We start from the raw sequence: 17,012 nt of genomic DNA on the forward strand, positions 1-17,012 counted from the left end.
AGTAAGTGGGTGCCTCATGAGTGGACTGAAAAATTTTAAAAATCATCATTTTATAGCATCTTTTCCTGTCCTAAGCAACAACAACAAACCATTTCTCCATCAGAAACTGTGACATGTGATGAAAAGTGGATTTTAGATGTCAACCAATGACAACCAGCTCAGTGACTGGACCGAGAATCTCCAAAGCACTTCCCAAAGCCAAACTTACACCAAAAAATGGTCATGGCCACTGTTTCAATGGTCTGCTGCCAGTCTGATCCAGTACAGCTTCCTGAATCCCAGCAAAACCATAATATGTGAGAAGCATGCTCAGCAATTAGATGAGATGCACGGAAAACTGCAATGCCTGAAGCCAGCATCAGTCAACAGGATGGGCCCAATTCTTCTCCATGACAAAGCACAACCGCATATCGCACAACCAAACGCTGCAGAAGTTGAACAAATTGGGCCACGGAACTTTAGCCTCATCTGCCATATTCGCCTGACCTCTCGACAACTGATTACTACTTAAAGCATCCTGAAAATTTTTTTCCAGGAAAGTGCTTCCACAACCAGCAGGATGGAGAAAATGTCTTCCAAGAGTCTGCTGAATCCCAAAGCACAGATTTTGCGCTACAGGAATTAAAAAAACCACTTATTTCTCATTGACAAAAATGTGCTGATTGTAATGGTTCCTATTTTGATTAATAAAGATGTGTTTGAGCCTAGTTATAATGACTTAAAATTCACAGTCCAAAACTGCAATTATGTTTGCACCAACCTAATAGTAGGGGATCGATAACTAAGTACATGATAAATTATTATTAAATTCCTCTACAGCAAGTTATTGTTGTTCATTTGCTAAGTCATACCCAGCTCTTTGCGACCCCATAGGCTGCAGCATGCCAGGCTTCCCTGTCCTTCACTATCTCCTGGAGTTTGCTCAAAATCATGTCCTACAGCAAGTGTCCTTATTTAATAAATAACTGTATTTTTAATAAACTGGTCTTACAGTGCACTGCCTAAAAGTAGCTCCTGCTGACTATATAAACTCCTTACAAAGAATAGATCTTATTTTGTTTTCACAGTGCTTCCTCAGGAAAAAACACCCTCTAAAAGTAAGGGAATTCTAAAAATGGGACAAATTGACACGATATGCCTCCTATTATGTGATACTGTGAAGTATAACATATTCCTATGAATGACACCTATGTATTCCTACCAAAAAATGTTTAAAATGAAGTTATCATGAGTAAATAATGAGATAAATCCAGACTGAGGGACATTCTATAGGACAACTGGCCAAGACTCTTTTTCGGCTGTGCCAGGCCTTGGTTGAAGCATATTCTGCAGTTGCAGCATGTGTGATCTAGTTCCCGGAACCAGGGATCAAAGCTGGCCCCACTGCACTGGGAGCACAGAGCCTGAGCCACCGGACAAGGGAAGTCCCTTGGCCAAGACTTCAATAAACGTTACGCACAAAATACATTAAAAATCGAAAATAAATGCTTTAGATGTGGGCTATGGCCCATCTATTTATATTAAATATGCATTAACTGCCTATTTAAGTAAATAAAATTTAAAATCCAATTCCTCAGTCCAATAGCCATACTTCAAGTGCGTAACAACAACCTATAGTCAGTGACTACCCTATTCAGTACCCAAAAATGTAACAATTCCATTAATCCAATGTGTTTTCCTTGACCAGATCCCAGGTTTAAACTGTAAAAACCAAATCTATAAAACACAAATCTGAATACAACTTGCACATTAGATAATACTACATGAACATAAAGTTCTTGGATATATGATATTGTGATTATTTTAATATAAAGTTATGGGGTAAAAAAAAAAAGCAGAATCATATTTTCAAAATGTCCAAGAATACAGCAACCAAATGCAATGTACAAACATCATTTGGATTTTAGTTTGAACTATTAAAATTTGAGACAGGAAATTGTAATATTGTTTGAGTAATAGAGGACAATAAGGAATTACTGCCAATTTTTAAGTGGTTTTATTGTTATGGGGTTTAAATTCTATCTTTTAGATATACATCATGAAATGTTTACAAATGAAATGACATAATACCTCGAATTTGTTTCAAAACAATGGGGGTGGCAGTAGGTGGAAGAAAGACAGGCTCTGGACTGATGGTTATCAATGACTACATGGGAGCTCATGACAGTACCCTACTTTTGGCATGCTGAGAACTTTCCGTAACAAAAAGTTAAAGGAAAGAAAATACATTAACTAAATTAATTTTTTTTCCAAATTAAAAAAACTAATGTTCCAAAAGCTGAACAAGAGCAAACGATAATCAACTGTGTATGTAAACTAACAAGGACACTGACAGCTAGTGTACCTTTTCTTATGCTTTTCTGGGGGAGCAGGTGGCTAAAATTCATGCTTTAAAAGGTTGACAGTGGTTCAAAGAACCAAGAGAAAAAAATGATTACAATAAACACTACTGACTAGAGTTGTTTTTTTTTTTTAAAAAGGATATGAAGGCAGAGCCTTCATTTACATTCTTTCCATTAAAAGGGGATGGGACTAGAGTATATCAAGGGTAAAAAGGAAAAATCATTCAATCAGGCGAGTGACTAAGGACAAAAGATAACCATCAACTTACCATGAAACTAGACTCTTCAGTCTTTATTATGTTTTCTCTCTAATCCCAAATTGGATGGCTCTTCTTCAAGTACAAATGATTAAATGAGACCCTCTATAAATTTAACTTCTTTACAAGTGGTTTTCAATGTTGTTAGGGGAACCAAAACAAAAAACATTTTACAGGTTCTTACATGAAAAGCAAATAATGGACAAGAGGAAAAAGCAGAGTTCTCAGAGAACACAGAAAGGTAAATAATTAGAGATCTCATTATAAGGAAAACAAATTTGAGTAGCGTTATAAAACTGCCTGCAAGTACTACATACTATTTGGCAGAAATGGATTACTCCTACATTGCTCCAATCGCCAAAAAGATGCCGACCAAGGCAGTGAAGAAAAAGAAGCTTGATCAGAAAATGAGGAGAAAATTTTCTTTCAGGTAGAACGGGCACTAAGAAGCTACACAATTACTTAACATCTCTTGTGGCTGGATGTGTCACTCAGAAAAAAACTTTGATAAGAAAACAGGAAGCAGGTACCTTCAGATGGTAAAGTGTCTGCCTACAACACGGGAGACCTGAGTTCAATCCCTGGGTCGGGAAGATCTCCTGGAGAAGGAAATGGCAACCCACTCCAGTATTCTTGCCTGGAAAACCCCATGGACGGAGGAACCTGGTTCGGCTACAGTCCATGGGGTCGCAAAGAGTCGGACACGACTGAGCAACTTCACTCACTCACCTTCCAGCTGGGATCCGATTAAGGAAGGTTATTTAAGTGGAGGAAGGGGTACAGGACTAAACCAGCTAAACCAGATGCAAATATTTTCCTCTATAAAGGGCATGTTCTCCTTTAGAACAAAGTGTATGTGATATACCAACTCCCGCGCAGACCCTTTTCAAGAAATCCAAAGGACAGGTTAGGTTAAAAAGAAGGAACTCTGCTTTATCGTTCATACATTAGGATCTCTTGTAGGAGATCTAAATATAAAGTAAAATATTAATATAAAATAGCTTTAAATATAACCAAATAAAGTTAAATAAAAGACATATGCCTATTTCTACTCTAATGAAGTATTTATCAAGATGCAAAGTAAATTCTAAGTTAAATGTAATAGTTTCAACCTGGTGAATAAAAAAAGCTAAAATTCTTCAGTCCTTCCAAAACTTGTGAAAATAAGAGGCCTGAATTATCCTATTAATACTACAGCTCACGTTAGAATTTATTAAAACTTCTTCAAACCCACTGCTCATGATATAAGTTTCCTGAAGGTCAAAAATGCTCCAATTTGAGTTATTTAAAAGGCTGCCACATGCAAAGAACCAAAGCTACTATGCCTGATTAAAAGATCCTTACTACTCCAATAAGATTAGTGTCTGAAAACTTTAGTCCCACTTTTAAGAGACAATATGCTAAATGAACGAAAATTCTTTCAACTGGGAATTCCCTGGCAGTGCAGTGGTTAGGACTCTGCACTTCCACTGCAGGGGCACAGGTTCAATTTCAGCTTAGGGAACTAAGATCCTGTTAGCCACGCCACAGGACCAAAAAAAAAAATCTTTACCACAGAATTTAGAATTTAGTCTCCATACTACAAAGATGGCTTGGACTTACTGATCACATGGAGAAACCTGGCAGACACCATAACCAACATCACCAGTTTCTAATCAGACAAACCAATATTGTGAGCATCCTGATGTGATGCGCTGAGAACACTCTGTGGTATTCCTATTGAAAGCAAATAACCAGAACTGAATCAAACAGAAACATCAGACAAACCCAAACTGAGGGACATGACAAAATAACCGACCCATACGCTTCAAGAAATGTCAATAAACCAAAAGACAGACTGAGGAACTATTCCACATTAGAGGAGACTAAAGAGTTATGATAAGTGAACGCAATGTATGATCTGATCAGATTGTCTTTTGCTAATAAAAACACGACTGGAACAGCTGGCAAAATCTGAATAAGCTCTGTAGCTTAACCATGATGAGGCACTATTATCTCTCTTTTGACCACTATACTATGGCTATGACATACTAAATATCCTTGTTTTTAGGAAAATACACACTGAAAAAAAGCTCCTAGGGATAACGAGCAGCATGCCTGTTACTCTCAAATGGTAAAGCAAAACAAAACAGTATTGTTTATATATTTAGAGAAAGGAAGAAAAAGAATAGAGTAAGTGTGGTAAAATTCCTCAGTATCTGAGGAATATGGGTTAAGGGTATTTGCAAATACTTTGTACCACTATTGCAACCTTAAGTCTGAAATAGTCAAAATTCAAATCAAAAAGAAAAAAAGTAATACAGTATGGAAGTATGGATTAATAACATCGCTTAATGAACTTGAAGATGAAAGAAAACAAAGCTGCACTGAAATCTAGAGGCTATGCAATATATCAGACTCACTCACGCACTAACCAACTACCTCCTAAAAATACCATCAGCAAAATTATGTCAGGAAGTTACTGTCAAATTCACACATATCAAGAATGCCAGGGGTCTATTCTAAAATAAGCAATGCAAATTATCTTTGAAGTAACAATGGAGATACATTTTCTAATATTTAATTTTGCATCTTAAAAAGTAAAAAGCTAGTTTTTTCTTCCAGTAACATCAAAATACAATACAAATACTCCCTTAATACTGTTAATCTGTTAAGTCAGAATTAAACCTAAATGAGAATACAGTTCTATTTCCTGTATTTTCTGTGCATTAATACTCCCATTAGTATACCGAAAAGTTTAGATCCTAACACCTGCAAAACACAAATTTCCAGTCATATGCAGTGATCTCTGATCCTACAGATCAACACTGAGATTTATTGCAGGAAGTTGAGGAAGTAGTGACTAGAGAGAGGAAAAGTGGTAATAAGTGAATCTTTTGTTTGCTTTCAAGCAATATTAATTAAGCAGTAACAAAAGCTTAATCGAGAGTGAATTTTAAGAGAAACAGCCAGCACATTCATCATTCAGCACAAAACAGTTCCATTTTAAGTACAATATATATCACTGCTTATTGATTAGTTCATGTTTGAATGGATCACAAGTTCGATGCTACAAAACGACACATAAAATTGTTAACCACAGATGAAACAAAACACTTGGCCTCATTTTCACTAAATAAATGGGCTAGAAATTGAGATCGGAATGGGCTAGAATTATAACAGAGATTTGATGGGACGTAAAAAATGACCCAACAAGGACTGACTAAAGTTTTTTCAAACGAGCTTTCTCAGAGGGCTTAAGAAGATGAAGATGACTCACATCTTAGAACACTGAATCTTAGGACTAGGGAGGTTCACTGACTTTAATTACAGAGCGAATGAGAACAAAGTGGTAAAAGGTAAAACCTACAACTCCTGGGTCTCAATTTAGTATTATCACATTGACTCAAGAGAAACCACACAAGTGCTTAAAATGAAAAAAACAAGATTTGAAGACATATGGCATATTCAATCAAATCTTGCCTGCTTTAAACAATCTGCAGTGAAAGTTGACCCAAAGATTTTTTTTTTTTTAAGTGACTGTGTTCCAAAGACTGTTTATCCAACCCTAGCACCAACCTTTATTTACTATTTTTCTGATAAGAGAAAAGAATTACAATAAAATAGATATGTAAAACATCAATATAGTTTATTTTTAATGAGTTTTTTTCATACTTTAATTGCTACTTAGCTAATATCCAATGTTTACAATGTACCAGGCGCAGTTAAATATTTTACATGTATGGAACTCACTCATTTTTGAGGTCTAGATTTCCAATAACAGTCAATTCTTTTCTATGGATTAGCTCACAGAAACAAAACCTTTTCACTCACACCATTAACAGTCAAGTCAAATTACACCACAAGGTATTTATAAATACAAGCCTCTCTTAAAAAGAAAGTAACAGAACTCCCAAAACATATTTCAACTTTACATATGAAGAAATTAAGGCCTAGAAAGGTTAAGTAACTTGCCTAACATAGCTCATTAGTAAGTGAAGGAGCCAGGATTAGAACACAAGTCAGGCTTCCAAGCCCATGCTCCTAAACCCTAAGTTTTATTCGCTACATTTTTACAGTAAAATAAGACAACATTTAAAAGCTAAAGGGCTTCCCTGGTGACTCAAATGGTGAAGAATCTACTTGCAATGTGGAAGACCTGGGTTCAATCCCTGGGTCAGGAAGATCCCCTGGAGAAGGGAATGGCAACCCACTGCAATATTCTTGTCCGGAGAATTCCATGGACAGAGGAGCCTGGCAGGCTACAGCCCACAGGGTCATTAAGAGTCAGACTCGACTGAGTGACTAACACTTTACAAGTTAAAATCTGTTGGCCTCTAATACAACTGCTGCATACCAAGAATAAAATCTTGTTACACTATAATTAGAATCTCATTTACTTAACGATTTCTCCATATATACTTTTTAGAACATCACATAAGAGCACTATATATTAAGACTACACTCTAAATTATGAATTCTTAAAAGTAATATACATTTTTAAAGTACTTTGTATTTATTAGACTTCCCTGTAGCTCAAGGAGAAGGCAATGGCACAGCACTCCAGTACTTTTGCCTGGAAAATCCCATGAATGGAGGAGCCTGGTAGGCTGCAGTCCATGGGGCCGCTAAGAGTCGGACACGACTGAGTGACTTCACTTTCACTTTTCACTTTCATGCATTGGAGAAGGAAATGGCAACCCACTCCAGTGATTCTGCCTTGAGAATCCCAGGGATGGAGGAGCCTGGTGGGCTGCCATCTATGGGGTCGCACAGAGTCGGACAGGACTGAAGCAACTTAGCAGCAGCAGTAGCTCAAATGGTAAACAATCTGCCTACGATGCAGGAGACCAGGGTTTGATTTCTGGGTCGGGAAGATCCTCTGGAGAAGGGAATGGCAATTCACTCCAGTATTCTTGCCTGGAGAACCCCAGGGACATAGATGCCTGGCGGGCAACAGTCCATGGGGTTGCAAAGAGTCAGACACGACTGAGTGACTAACACACACATTTATTAGAGGATTAAGATAAAACTTTCAGATAAATTGTTCATTCTATTAAAGTGAGGGTAAATATGCTCAGTTGCTCAGTCGTGTCTGACTTTGCAACCCCATGGATTGCAGCCCACCATGCTCCTCTGTCCCTAAGATTTCTTAGGCAAGAATACTGGAGTGGGTTGCCATTTCCTCCTCGAAGGGATCTTCCCAACCCAGGGATCTCAGTCCCATCTCTTGTGTCTCCTGCATTGGAAGGTGGATTCTTTACCACTGAGCCACCTGAAAATCTCCAAATTTGAGTCACTATAAATAAAATATTCTCTCACCCCTGAGGTTGACATGGTCTACACATCCACATTCCAAAAGACCATGAATTTTATTTCTTTTCCACTACTTTTTAAAACTTTTCAGTGTGTTATCACTGGCTGCTTTTCTCCACATTGCTTCTTATACAATAATAAATCGTGGGAGAATTTTACCTTTTGTTTCCTAAGTTTTTAAGAATATGTATTTTCCTAGGTGCTTCTATAACACATCAGAACCAAGAACACCTTTTCTTTACTGAATTTCAAAAGGGCATTCATCTTTCCATAAATGGGATTTCAATATTTACCTTATAAAAAAGTACCATTAAGCATTGTTTTGTGTTTATGACCAGGAAGCATGGTATGCACAGACTAAAGTAATAACAGAAGTGAATGCATTACTTTCAAAGTATTTTTCCCACTATAAACCAGATGAGTTAGGATGAATGTAACTACAACAGCTCTCAAATGATAGTCATTCTTAGTGTGATTTTATAGTTTAGTTTTCTGATTAATTTGTTTAAATTACCTTTCTACTACTTCTAATTCCCACTGGTCTAATCTAAAAATGCAAGTCTTACCTGTCAAGATTGTCTGAAAAGCAGCTTCCACATTTGTAGAGTCTAGAGCAGATGTCTCAATGAATGACAAACCATTTTTTTCTGTAGGGAGACACAAAACTTCAGTCTTGTCAAATTTAAAAATACAAGGGACGTAATAGACTCAGACCTTCAAAGGGAAAATAACAACTTTTTAAACCCCAGGTTCTCCCCCACTTCTTAAGCAATAAGAACACCATGCTACTTCCACTTTAGTAGATTAAAAATGAGAATTTTCATTGGCTTCTTAATTAAAACAAATACTTGCTACATCTAAACACTACCATTGGCAATGAATAACACTGGGCATAATGCAGTAAACTTACCAAATGCCCAGCCAATTTCACCCTTACTGAGCTTCCCCCTAACATACAGCCATGGTATGAACAAGGGGGGGTATATGTGATTCACTTAGAATTCTGTTACTATTGTCTGAAACAAAGCTTCTTGACTAGAAAACAGAAAATTTTAGTCACAGCATAATCAACAGTGAAAGCTCACATCGTGCACTAGTCAAGAATGTACAATGTTGCCCTCTGGTAGGCTGCCCCTACCACCAATACAGAGTCAAGATAGGCAGATTCTCTATTAAGCCAAAAAAGTTATAACTCCAAAGCAGCTACATCCCTGTTGGTCCTTTACACTCCCTGGGCCACTACTTTTCAGACCCGCATAGAACAAGTCTTGGTAAAACAAAGACATGATGGAAAAAAGCAGGAAGCACAGAACAAACATAGATTTTATCTACCACTTCCAGGGAGAGAAAAGATAGTATTTATATTCAATTTTTGGCAGCAAAAACTCAATACTACAAGTCTAATAACTCAAAGTTAAGCAAGAGAGTCATACAGTCATCATGCACTTTCAAAACAAGATCTGTTAAGCATTCACGTTTACCTTTCCAGAACTGTTGCAACCCATTACCCTCATTGGAAGGGTCATGAAAACTAAGAAATACAGAAGCACTGTAATATCATAGAATTCGTACCACTAACCTGCAAAAGCTCTTGCTTCATCTGTAGGAACTGCCCTGAGATGGCGCAAATCACTCTTATTGCCCACAAGCATGATAACAATGTTACTATCAGCGTGATCTCTTAGTTCTTTCAGCCATCGCTCTACATTTTCATATGTGAGATGTTTAGCAATGTCATAAACCAATAAGGCACCTACAGCTCCACGATAGTATCTGAAAACAGAAAAATGTATTTAACTATTAGAAAACAACCATAAGATGGGAGAGAACACCAGAAAAGACTAAGTATATGAACTATGTATGTATACACACACACACACTCTCACACTTTTTTTTTTTTAAACACACGAATTTTAGAATACTAATACAGGAATTCTTTAAAGGAAACAAAACAGTACTTTTTTCCAATACCAAAAGTCAGCTAATCCACTTTGGTAGCTATTTCACAGAACTTAAAAATGCTGAGAGACTTCCCTGGTGGTCTAATGGTTAAGAATCCGCCTACCAATACAAGGGACACCGGTTTGATCCCTGGTCTGGGGAGATTCCACGTGCTGTGGAGCAAACTAAGCCCATGAGCCACGTGCTGCAACCAGAGTGCCACGCATGTAGCAATGTAGACCCAGCCCAGCCAAAAATAAATAAATAAAATTTTTTTAAAAAATGCTGAGACTTACGCTGATGTTATAGCGCGGTATCGTTCTTGCCCTGCCGTGTCCCATATCTGTGCCTTTATTGTTTTCCCATCAACCTGGATGCTTCTTGTTGCAAACTCTACTCCAATGGTGCTCTTGCTTTCAAGATTAAACTCATTTCGAGTAAATCGAGACAGGAGATTACTCTTTCCAACACCAGAATCTCCAATAAGAACAACTAAAAAGACAAAGTACTTAATGTCAGATGGATGAGGCACGCATATTCAGAAGACCATCATGTTTTAAAGCAAAAAAGATAGGGCATCAGATTTTTAAAAAAGGAATGAGGGTAGGGAGGAAGAGTTGAATGCTCATGTTACCAATCGATAAAATCAATTTATTCTTTTTAATGTGTTTCTACCTGCATAGTGACTTCCACCCATCATCTACTTAGTATCCTGTCTTACAAATGCAAATATTAATCATAGGTCTACTAGGCACTGATGACGGGCTAATGCATTAATTTAACAATCAACACTATATCAAACTTATTACCTTACAAGGTTATACTTGAGAGGTAAATCCTAAATCAAATGAACAATCTGTGATATGAAAATGTATTAGACATGAAAGCAACAAAGGATGTTAGTGCCCTAAGTATGTTCTACTTAGTTTCATCAAAGCCTGGGTGTGACCTCAGGACTCATATCTAGGCAAAATGAACACATTTAACACAGTAGGCAGCAAGTTTATAAACTTTGCCACCCAGATCACAGAAGCTACAATGACCCTCCCATAATTACATTTATCAGACTAGCAAGAAACTAGAGACCCCTCCAAAATCAAGGAGCCCTAGAAAGCTGACTAATAATTTTGACTTACTCTGAGTCAAAGGCAAAGGAAGTCATAACTTTCACTGATGACTTAAAAAAGAAGAAACAGGTTTGTTTGACTGATTAGATGAATTTATATCCTCTGATTACTATAGGAAGTAGTTTATTTTCAAGCTAACTACAGTGGATTCTTTCTCACCTAAGGTGATATATCACACTTCAAAAACAATGGGGAAATAGGCAGTTAACTTGTTTTAAAGTGTTTCTATCTGAACTTAAAGAACAAAACAAAACAAGCTCACAGGTTTTCAGAATCTGAGCTTGATAACATTTTTTCCTTGGTAGAAGTTTTTTTATCAATGTTTCAGAAAATATTATGCTTACTCCTACTATTGACTGCTAACGCATCTTCTCAATTCTTTACTAGCTAACTGATTTATTAGATACCAGGAATAAATAATCAAACACTCAAGAGTAACAGCAAGGTATAAGACCATGCCTTACTAAAGAGACTGGTATTTCAGCGGAAGGGGGACATGGCAAGGGAAGGAAACGCTGTGAGAGCTCCCTGCACTCGGGCCAGAGGGCAGACCGTCCATTATGCGCGAGAACGGATGTAAGCCGGCCTCTGGACAGTCTTGGAGAGAGTACACTGTCAAATGCATATCTTTCTGGCTTCCTCTATCAGCTGATTCAGCAAAAAAAATCACCCAGGCAGCAGTGACTCCATGCAGCAAAAGGCACAGTTATTTCCAGTTAGCCAATTAGAGGGTGTCAAAAGTACTACAGCAAACACAGACAATACAGTAAATGCTTCTACCAGGGAAGAAGACGGTAAGGTCATGAAAGTAACATATAAAAACATTTCCAATTTTATAGTGTACTACAGCTGGTTCCTAAGTTAGTTTTCAAGGTCCTCCATTCTAAATGTGAGGTAAAATTCCAGTTTCAGTAATAAAAGTCTACCCTATTAGCAGAGTATACTCACTTAGTAGGGAACTAAGGTTGCCTCTCAGTTCAAAAGGGTGGATGTTCTGCTGACGACACCTCTTTTGAATCTTTCCTGGCCCCACACTAGCACTGAGGTATAAAAGCTTCTCTTGAAGTAGGAATAGGAAACGGAAAAACCCAAAAGTTGGACATTTCTACTTCCAAGGCACTCAGATTTACCAGTCAGATGAATCAGTTTAGAAACCAATCACTTAGTTCAAAGCCAAAGAGCAAGACATCTAGAATGACACCGCCGGGACTTCCCTGGTGGTCCAATGGTAAGACTCCGCGCCCTTCCACGGAAGGGGGCACGGGTTTGACCCCTAGTGGGGGAACTAAGATCCCAAATGCCACATGGTGCAGCCAAAAAAAATAAATAAAAACAAACAGAATGACAATGCCTTTGGAAAACATATAACTCAAAGAACTCAATAACTCCATCCCACAAAAACTCTAATACTTTCAAGTTTTGGTTTCTTGCCTTTTAACTTCCACTTTATAGATTATATTCTGTCTCCCCATTCTCAAATCTTTGCACTGTCATAAAGACATTTAGTAAGAACATTTTTTCCCTTGATATAACCAATTAATTTTAACATAAAAATTATTACTAGCACCCTTATCTGAAAATAATTCAAGATACATGAATACTTCATACAGTAGAAAAGTTATCTCAACTAGACACAGGCAAGGTTGACAAGAATTATGACTAGCGACTTGTTAAAGGATTATATCTTAAATGACAACAGAAGATATTGCTTCTTTAAGAACAGCACTGCCAAGATGCTGCTGAGAAATGACACAATATGGAAAACTTCTTCTATGCAGTTACCAAATGAGAAACTGCACCAAGAAAGGTTGTATTTAGGCTCACTAAATAATAAACAAACTAGAATGGATTAAGTTACCTGAACAACTGAAAAGAATTCACTGTGATTTTAAAAACAAATCAAAAGTTAACAGACTCAAACTTAGTTTCCGACCAAAAACAGTTTCATTAAGATGATAATATTTAATTGCTTTTTTTAAATATGATCCACTATATGATTACATCCTATAGTTCAAGAAAGAAATTTGCAGTGACTTTCCTTACTTTTTATCACTAGTATCTTAGTTTAAAGTTCTTCCACTTTAAACATTTTATAACTGTAGCCATCTACATAAAATATATGTGTGTGTAAGTATAAATTAAATAATAGAATCTGTATATGAAACGTCACATTTCTTAAACAAATCTGATAATATTCATTATCACTTGGTTAACCTCATCTAATACTAAATTTGGTTCATTATATATCAAATACTAGGCTGCTAAAAGCTATAAAAAGAATATACGCATTAACTGACCATTATTTAATAAGAATTTCCAACTCTTCAACCACATTTAGTTTTATACAGTCTGTTACAAACTAATGTACTAGACAAAAATTTCATTCAACAAATCAATCATAATATCTCAGACCTAACAGTTATAACCTGAAGTAACTGATAATTTTCACACTGGTTTATAAATAAACTTGGAGATCTTTCTACTTTCAACTATATTCATAGTCCAAACTCACCAAGAGTCTTTTTTAAAATTAAATAAGGCTGAAGTCTAGACAAGTTTTTCTAGATTCAGCAGAACCCAAATTGCTCAACCATAAGTTGTGAAAGAAAAACTATCAAGATGCAAGACAGCAAAGTTCCTCTGATCAGCCCCACTAACAATCAGCTGATGGTTAATTACTACTGACCTTCAATTAGACTGAAAAGAAAATGGTGTAGACTATGTACACAGATATTTTCAGAATATGTGACTCTGATTGAGTAAATGTCTACCACAATATTTGTCAACAGGAACTATGATTGATTTATACTTCACTTATGTGTCTGTCCCACAGGGCCTTAATCACAGTGTGTAAATGTAGAATTAACATTTTTAAAACAGCCAAGTTTTAAAATTAAAATTCACCACCACCAGCAGTCTCACTGTTGAGCTAAAGATTAATGTTCAAGAACAAATACATAATTTAAAATAATTTTCCTACTCTCCCCACATTACACTTCCACTTGAAGCACTCCATCCTACACCAATCAGGATATCCCTTCATTTTCAACTGATTAGAGCTACAAACTAATTTATAATTCCCTCAACTATTAAGTTTGCTAGGATAAGTCTTCTTCCAAGTAGACAGCTGCAGCTCATCTCAGGGAATATCTACAAAGAATAAAACCATTTTAAAATGAAATTATTGTTGCTTCTCTTTAAATTAAAATTGTATAAATAAGAAATTGGCTATATAATCACAGAAGTTAAAAAGTGACTCATACACTATTAAGAGCTTTTTTAAAAAGTGTAAATCTTTCTCAGCAGAATTTTTAAAAACATTCTATTAAACAGCAAAGTGTACAACAAATGAAACCAAAACCTGTGGAACTTTAAAATACTTTAGAAGGCTCTAGTTTTAAGTTTCTTTACTAATACTTAAATGCGCTTCCAGTTATAGATTTACGGTTTTAAGAAAACAAAAACAAAAACAAAAAAACTGTAAGAACCACAGTAACTTCTTTAACATTATCTGAGTTCTCAGAGAAGCTAAAACTTTACAGTCTCACTTAATTCTCACAACAGTCCTGAGAAATACTATTTTCTTTTTACAGATGAGGGAACTGAGGCTCAAAAGAGTCAGCTTTCCCAAGGTCACAAAGCAAATGTAAGACCTGAGGCAGTAATTCGAAACCAGGCCTGTGCGATTCCAAAGCCCTGTGCTTTCTCAATCATTGTTAGCAAAGTGGTCTAAGCCCCAAAGCTAAGTTAAAATCCATTAAGCCAATCCAGGGTACTAAGTATTTTGGGGGAGGAAATAACTAGGTTCTATAACCAACATTCAAGTTGTAAACCAAACAAGAGAAATACTCTGATAGTCTATCTTGTCCTAAATTAATTACTTCAAAAGCAGCCCTTATGTAAAAAAACAAATCTCCCTTTAATGACTACACCCCAGTCTCCAGGGTCACTGAAGTAATCTCACCAGATTTCAGAAGCCTTCAGCCAACAGAATGTAAACTAATCCATGTTTCTTTTTTGTATTTGTAAAATGATTAAGTACCCTCTTCTCTGTGAACAACTTCCCACTGTCAGGCGGTGGGAGTGGATACTGAAGGTACTCACTCTACAGAAAAATTTCTCGCCCAGAAGAGTAAGTGGCGGTAGGCCCATCAACTAGTAGGCCAAGGTTTGCAGAGTACTGGTGAAGCAATGTTTCCTGCTTTGTTTAGTCAACCATACTTAGCACCCAGTGGCAAAGTCAGAAAGAGTCACTAAGCTTAACATTCTTTTCAAACTCCACCCTTCACTGTAAAGCTTTAATAGTAATGGCTTCTTACTCGCTGGTAATGATCTTTGTTCAGCATACTACTGATGGCTGCCCTCCTAACTCCGGACCAGAGAAACAGCATCAGAGAGAGAGCATTCATCCAACAACAAAAGCATTTACTGTACTTTCCTCTCAAGGAAAGCTGTACCCATTATCTTTGTCGATTACAAAAAAAAAAAACAAAAAAACAAAAAACTATTTGGATTCTTTCCGGACTAACCAATAAGCAATTCTTTTTTTCACTCCCCATCCTCCACTATGTTTTGTCCAAGGGCACTACATGGTTCCCCCTATCTTATGAAAAATATTTAATTTGACCAAAGAGCACACAACTTCCCCATGCTCCCCCACCTTTGGGGAAAGGTATGTGGCCAACCAGGACGCTTCCCTTCCTGTTCTAAAAACACCGAAAGGTTGGATCCTCCCAATGTTGCAGCAGGAAGCAACCAGTCCGTAGCGATAAAGCAAGCTATTTGTGCAGCGTACAACCTTTCCTGCTCAGGAACTGGGCCTTCAGGTCTGGCAAGGATAACAGCCACCACCCATCCGCAACCCCTAGTCTCGGACACAGTCAAGAGTTATCCCAGGCTGGTTGCCTCTGGGTAGGGAAGGCAGGAGAAAAGAAGGCTGGGTGGGAAGTCACATCGGTCTGCCGGGTCACTGCGACAAGTGCGCGCGTGGGTGCTGGGACAATCCCTCCTGCCCTACCCCCCACCGCCGGGGTCGCACGAGCGACGTGGGAGAGCTCGTAAACTACTCGCGGAGGGAAGGCAGAAAAAGAGCTACCAATGCCGGGGGCCATGCGAGGTTTCAGACCACGAGAAGTGTGGGGTGGGTGGGGGTGGGGCCGCCGACCCGCTCGGATTTTTAACCAGGGCCTGGCCCCGGGGATAGAAGAGGGCGAGGAGAGGCGGCTTGTCCGAGGGCAGGGAAAGGGTTCGCCCGAGGGAAAAGGGAGGCAGATAAGAAAAAGATCTGTATGGGAGAGTGCGCCGAAAGAAAGATGAAGAACGAGGGTAAGGGCCTGTCGGAGGGGCTCAGGAAGGGTGTATACCGAAGGGGAGGGGGCGCTGAACCCGAAAAGATGGATGGTGGGGGGGGCGCCCCATTAAGGGGGCCCCGAACCCGGGGAGGAAAGAAGGCGATTTGAGAGACGGCAGCCGGCCACGAGAGGGGCGCAGGGTAGGGACTGTGAGGCTTCCTAAGGCCTCTGGGGAGGTCGCTATGAGACCGCTGTGTGGTGAGGACCCCCATCCGTGAGTGGAAGGAAAGGGGCTGAGCTGGGGGACCTCAGGATAAGCCGCACAGAGAGGAAGAGCTGAGGAAGGCCGATCTCAGAACAGGGGCAACCCGCGGGCGGGTCCCCCGGGAGTGTCCCGGGCCCCCAAACCGGGACTCGAGGGAGAGTTCCAGAGCCCACGGCCTCACCTTTGAAGAGGTAGTCGTACTCGTCGTCGCGGGTGCCCATTGCGCGGCCGAGAAACGAAGGGGCGGGAGCAGCAGTGGTACCGGTGGGACCAGGGGGCGTCGCTGCAGGGGTAACCCGAACGCCGAGCTTCAGCTGCCGGACCCGGTAAAGAACCCCTCCCTGCCGCTACGCCACTTCCGGCAGGCCCCCACCCATAGGGGGAAGTACTTCCGGGGGCGGCGCCCCGCCCCTCAGCCCAATGAAGGGGGTGTACACAAGTTTGGCGTCTGTCGTCCAAGCTTCCCGGACTCGGAGGGGTTTCGAGTGGCTTAA

The 17,012-nt window shown here is 38.8% G+C and overlaps 1 protein-coding gene across 1 annotated transcript in view; it reads right to left on the reverse strand.

Annotated features, from left to right (window-relative positions):
* RAB11A (RAB11A, member RAS oncogene family) overlaps nt 1–16,846 on the reverse strand; it is a 20,708-nt gene extending 3,862 nt beyond the window's left edge. Inside the window, exons 1-4 of the mRNA XM_086322963.1 lie at nt 16,700–16,846; nt 10,132–10,327; nt 9,474–9,667; nt 8,461–8,541 (exon numbers count right to left, since the gene is read on the reverse strand). Coding sequence (XP_086179089.1) covers nt 8,461–8,541; nt 9,474–9,667; nt 10,132–10,327; nt 16,700–16,739 — 511 coding nt within the window. The 5' untranslated portion in view covers nt 16,740–16,846. The remainder of the gene's footprint in view (nt 1–8,460; nt 8,542–9,473; nt 9,668–10,131; nt 10,328–16,699) is intronic.
* Between the last annotated feature and the right edge of the window lie 166 nt (nt 16,847–17,012).

This window comes from Bos grunniens, chromosome 10 (assembly GCF_055505025.1).
Source record: "Bos grunniens cultivar Pamir isolate PY7600 chromosome 10, Bosgru_T2T1.0, whole genome shotgun sequence".
NCBI lineage: Eukaryota > Metazoa > Chordata > Mammalia > Artiodactyla > Bovidae > Bos > Bos grunniens.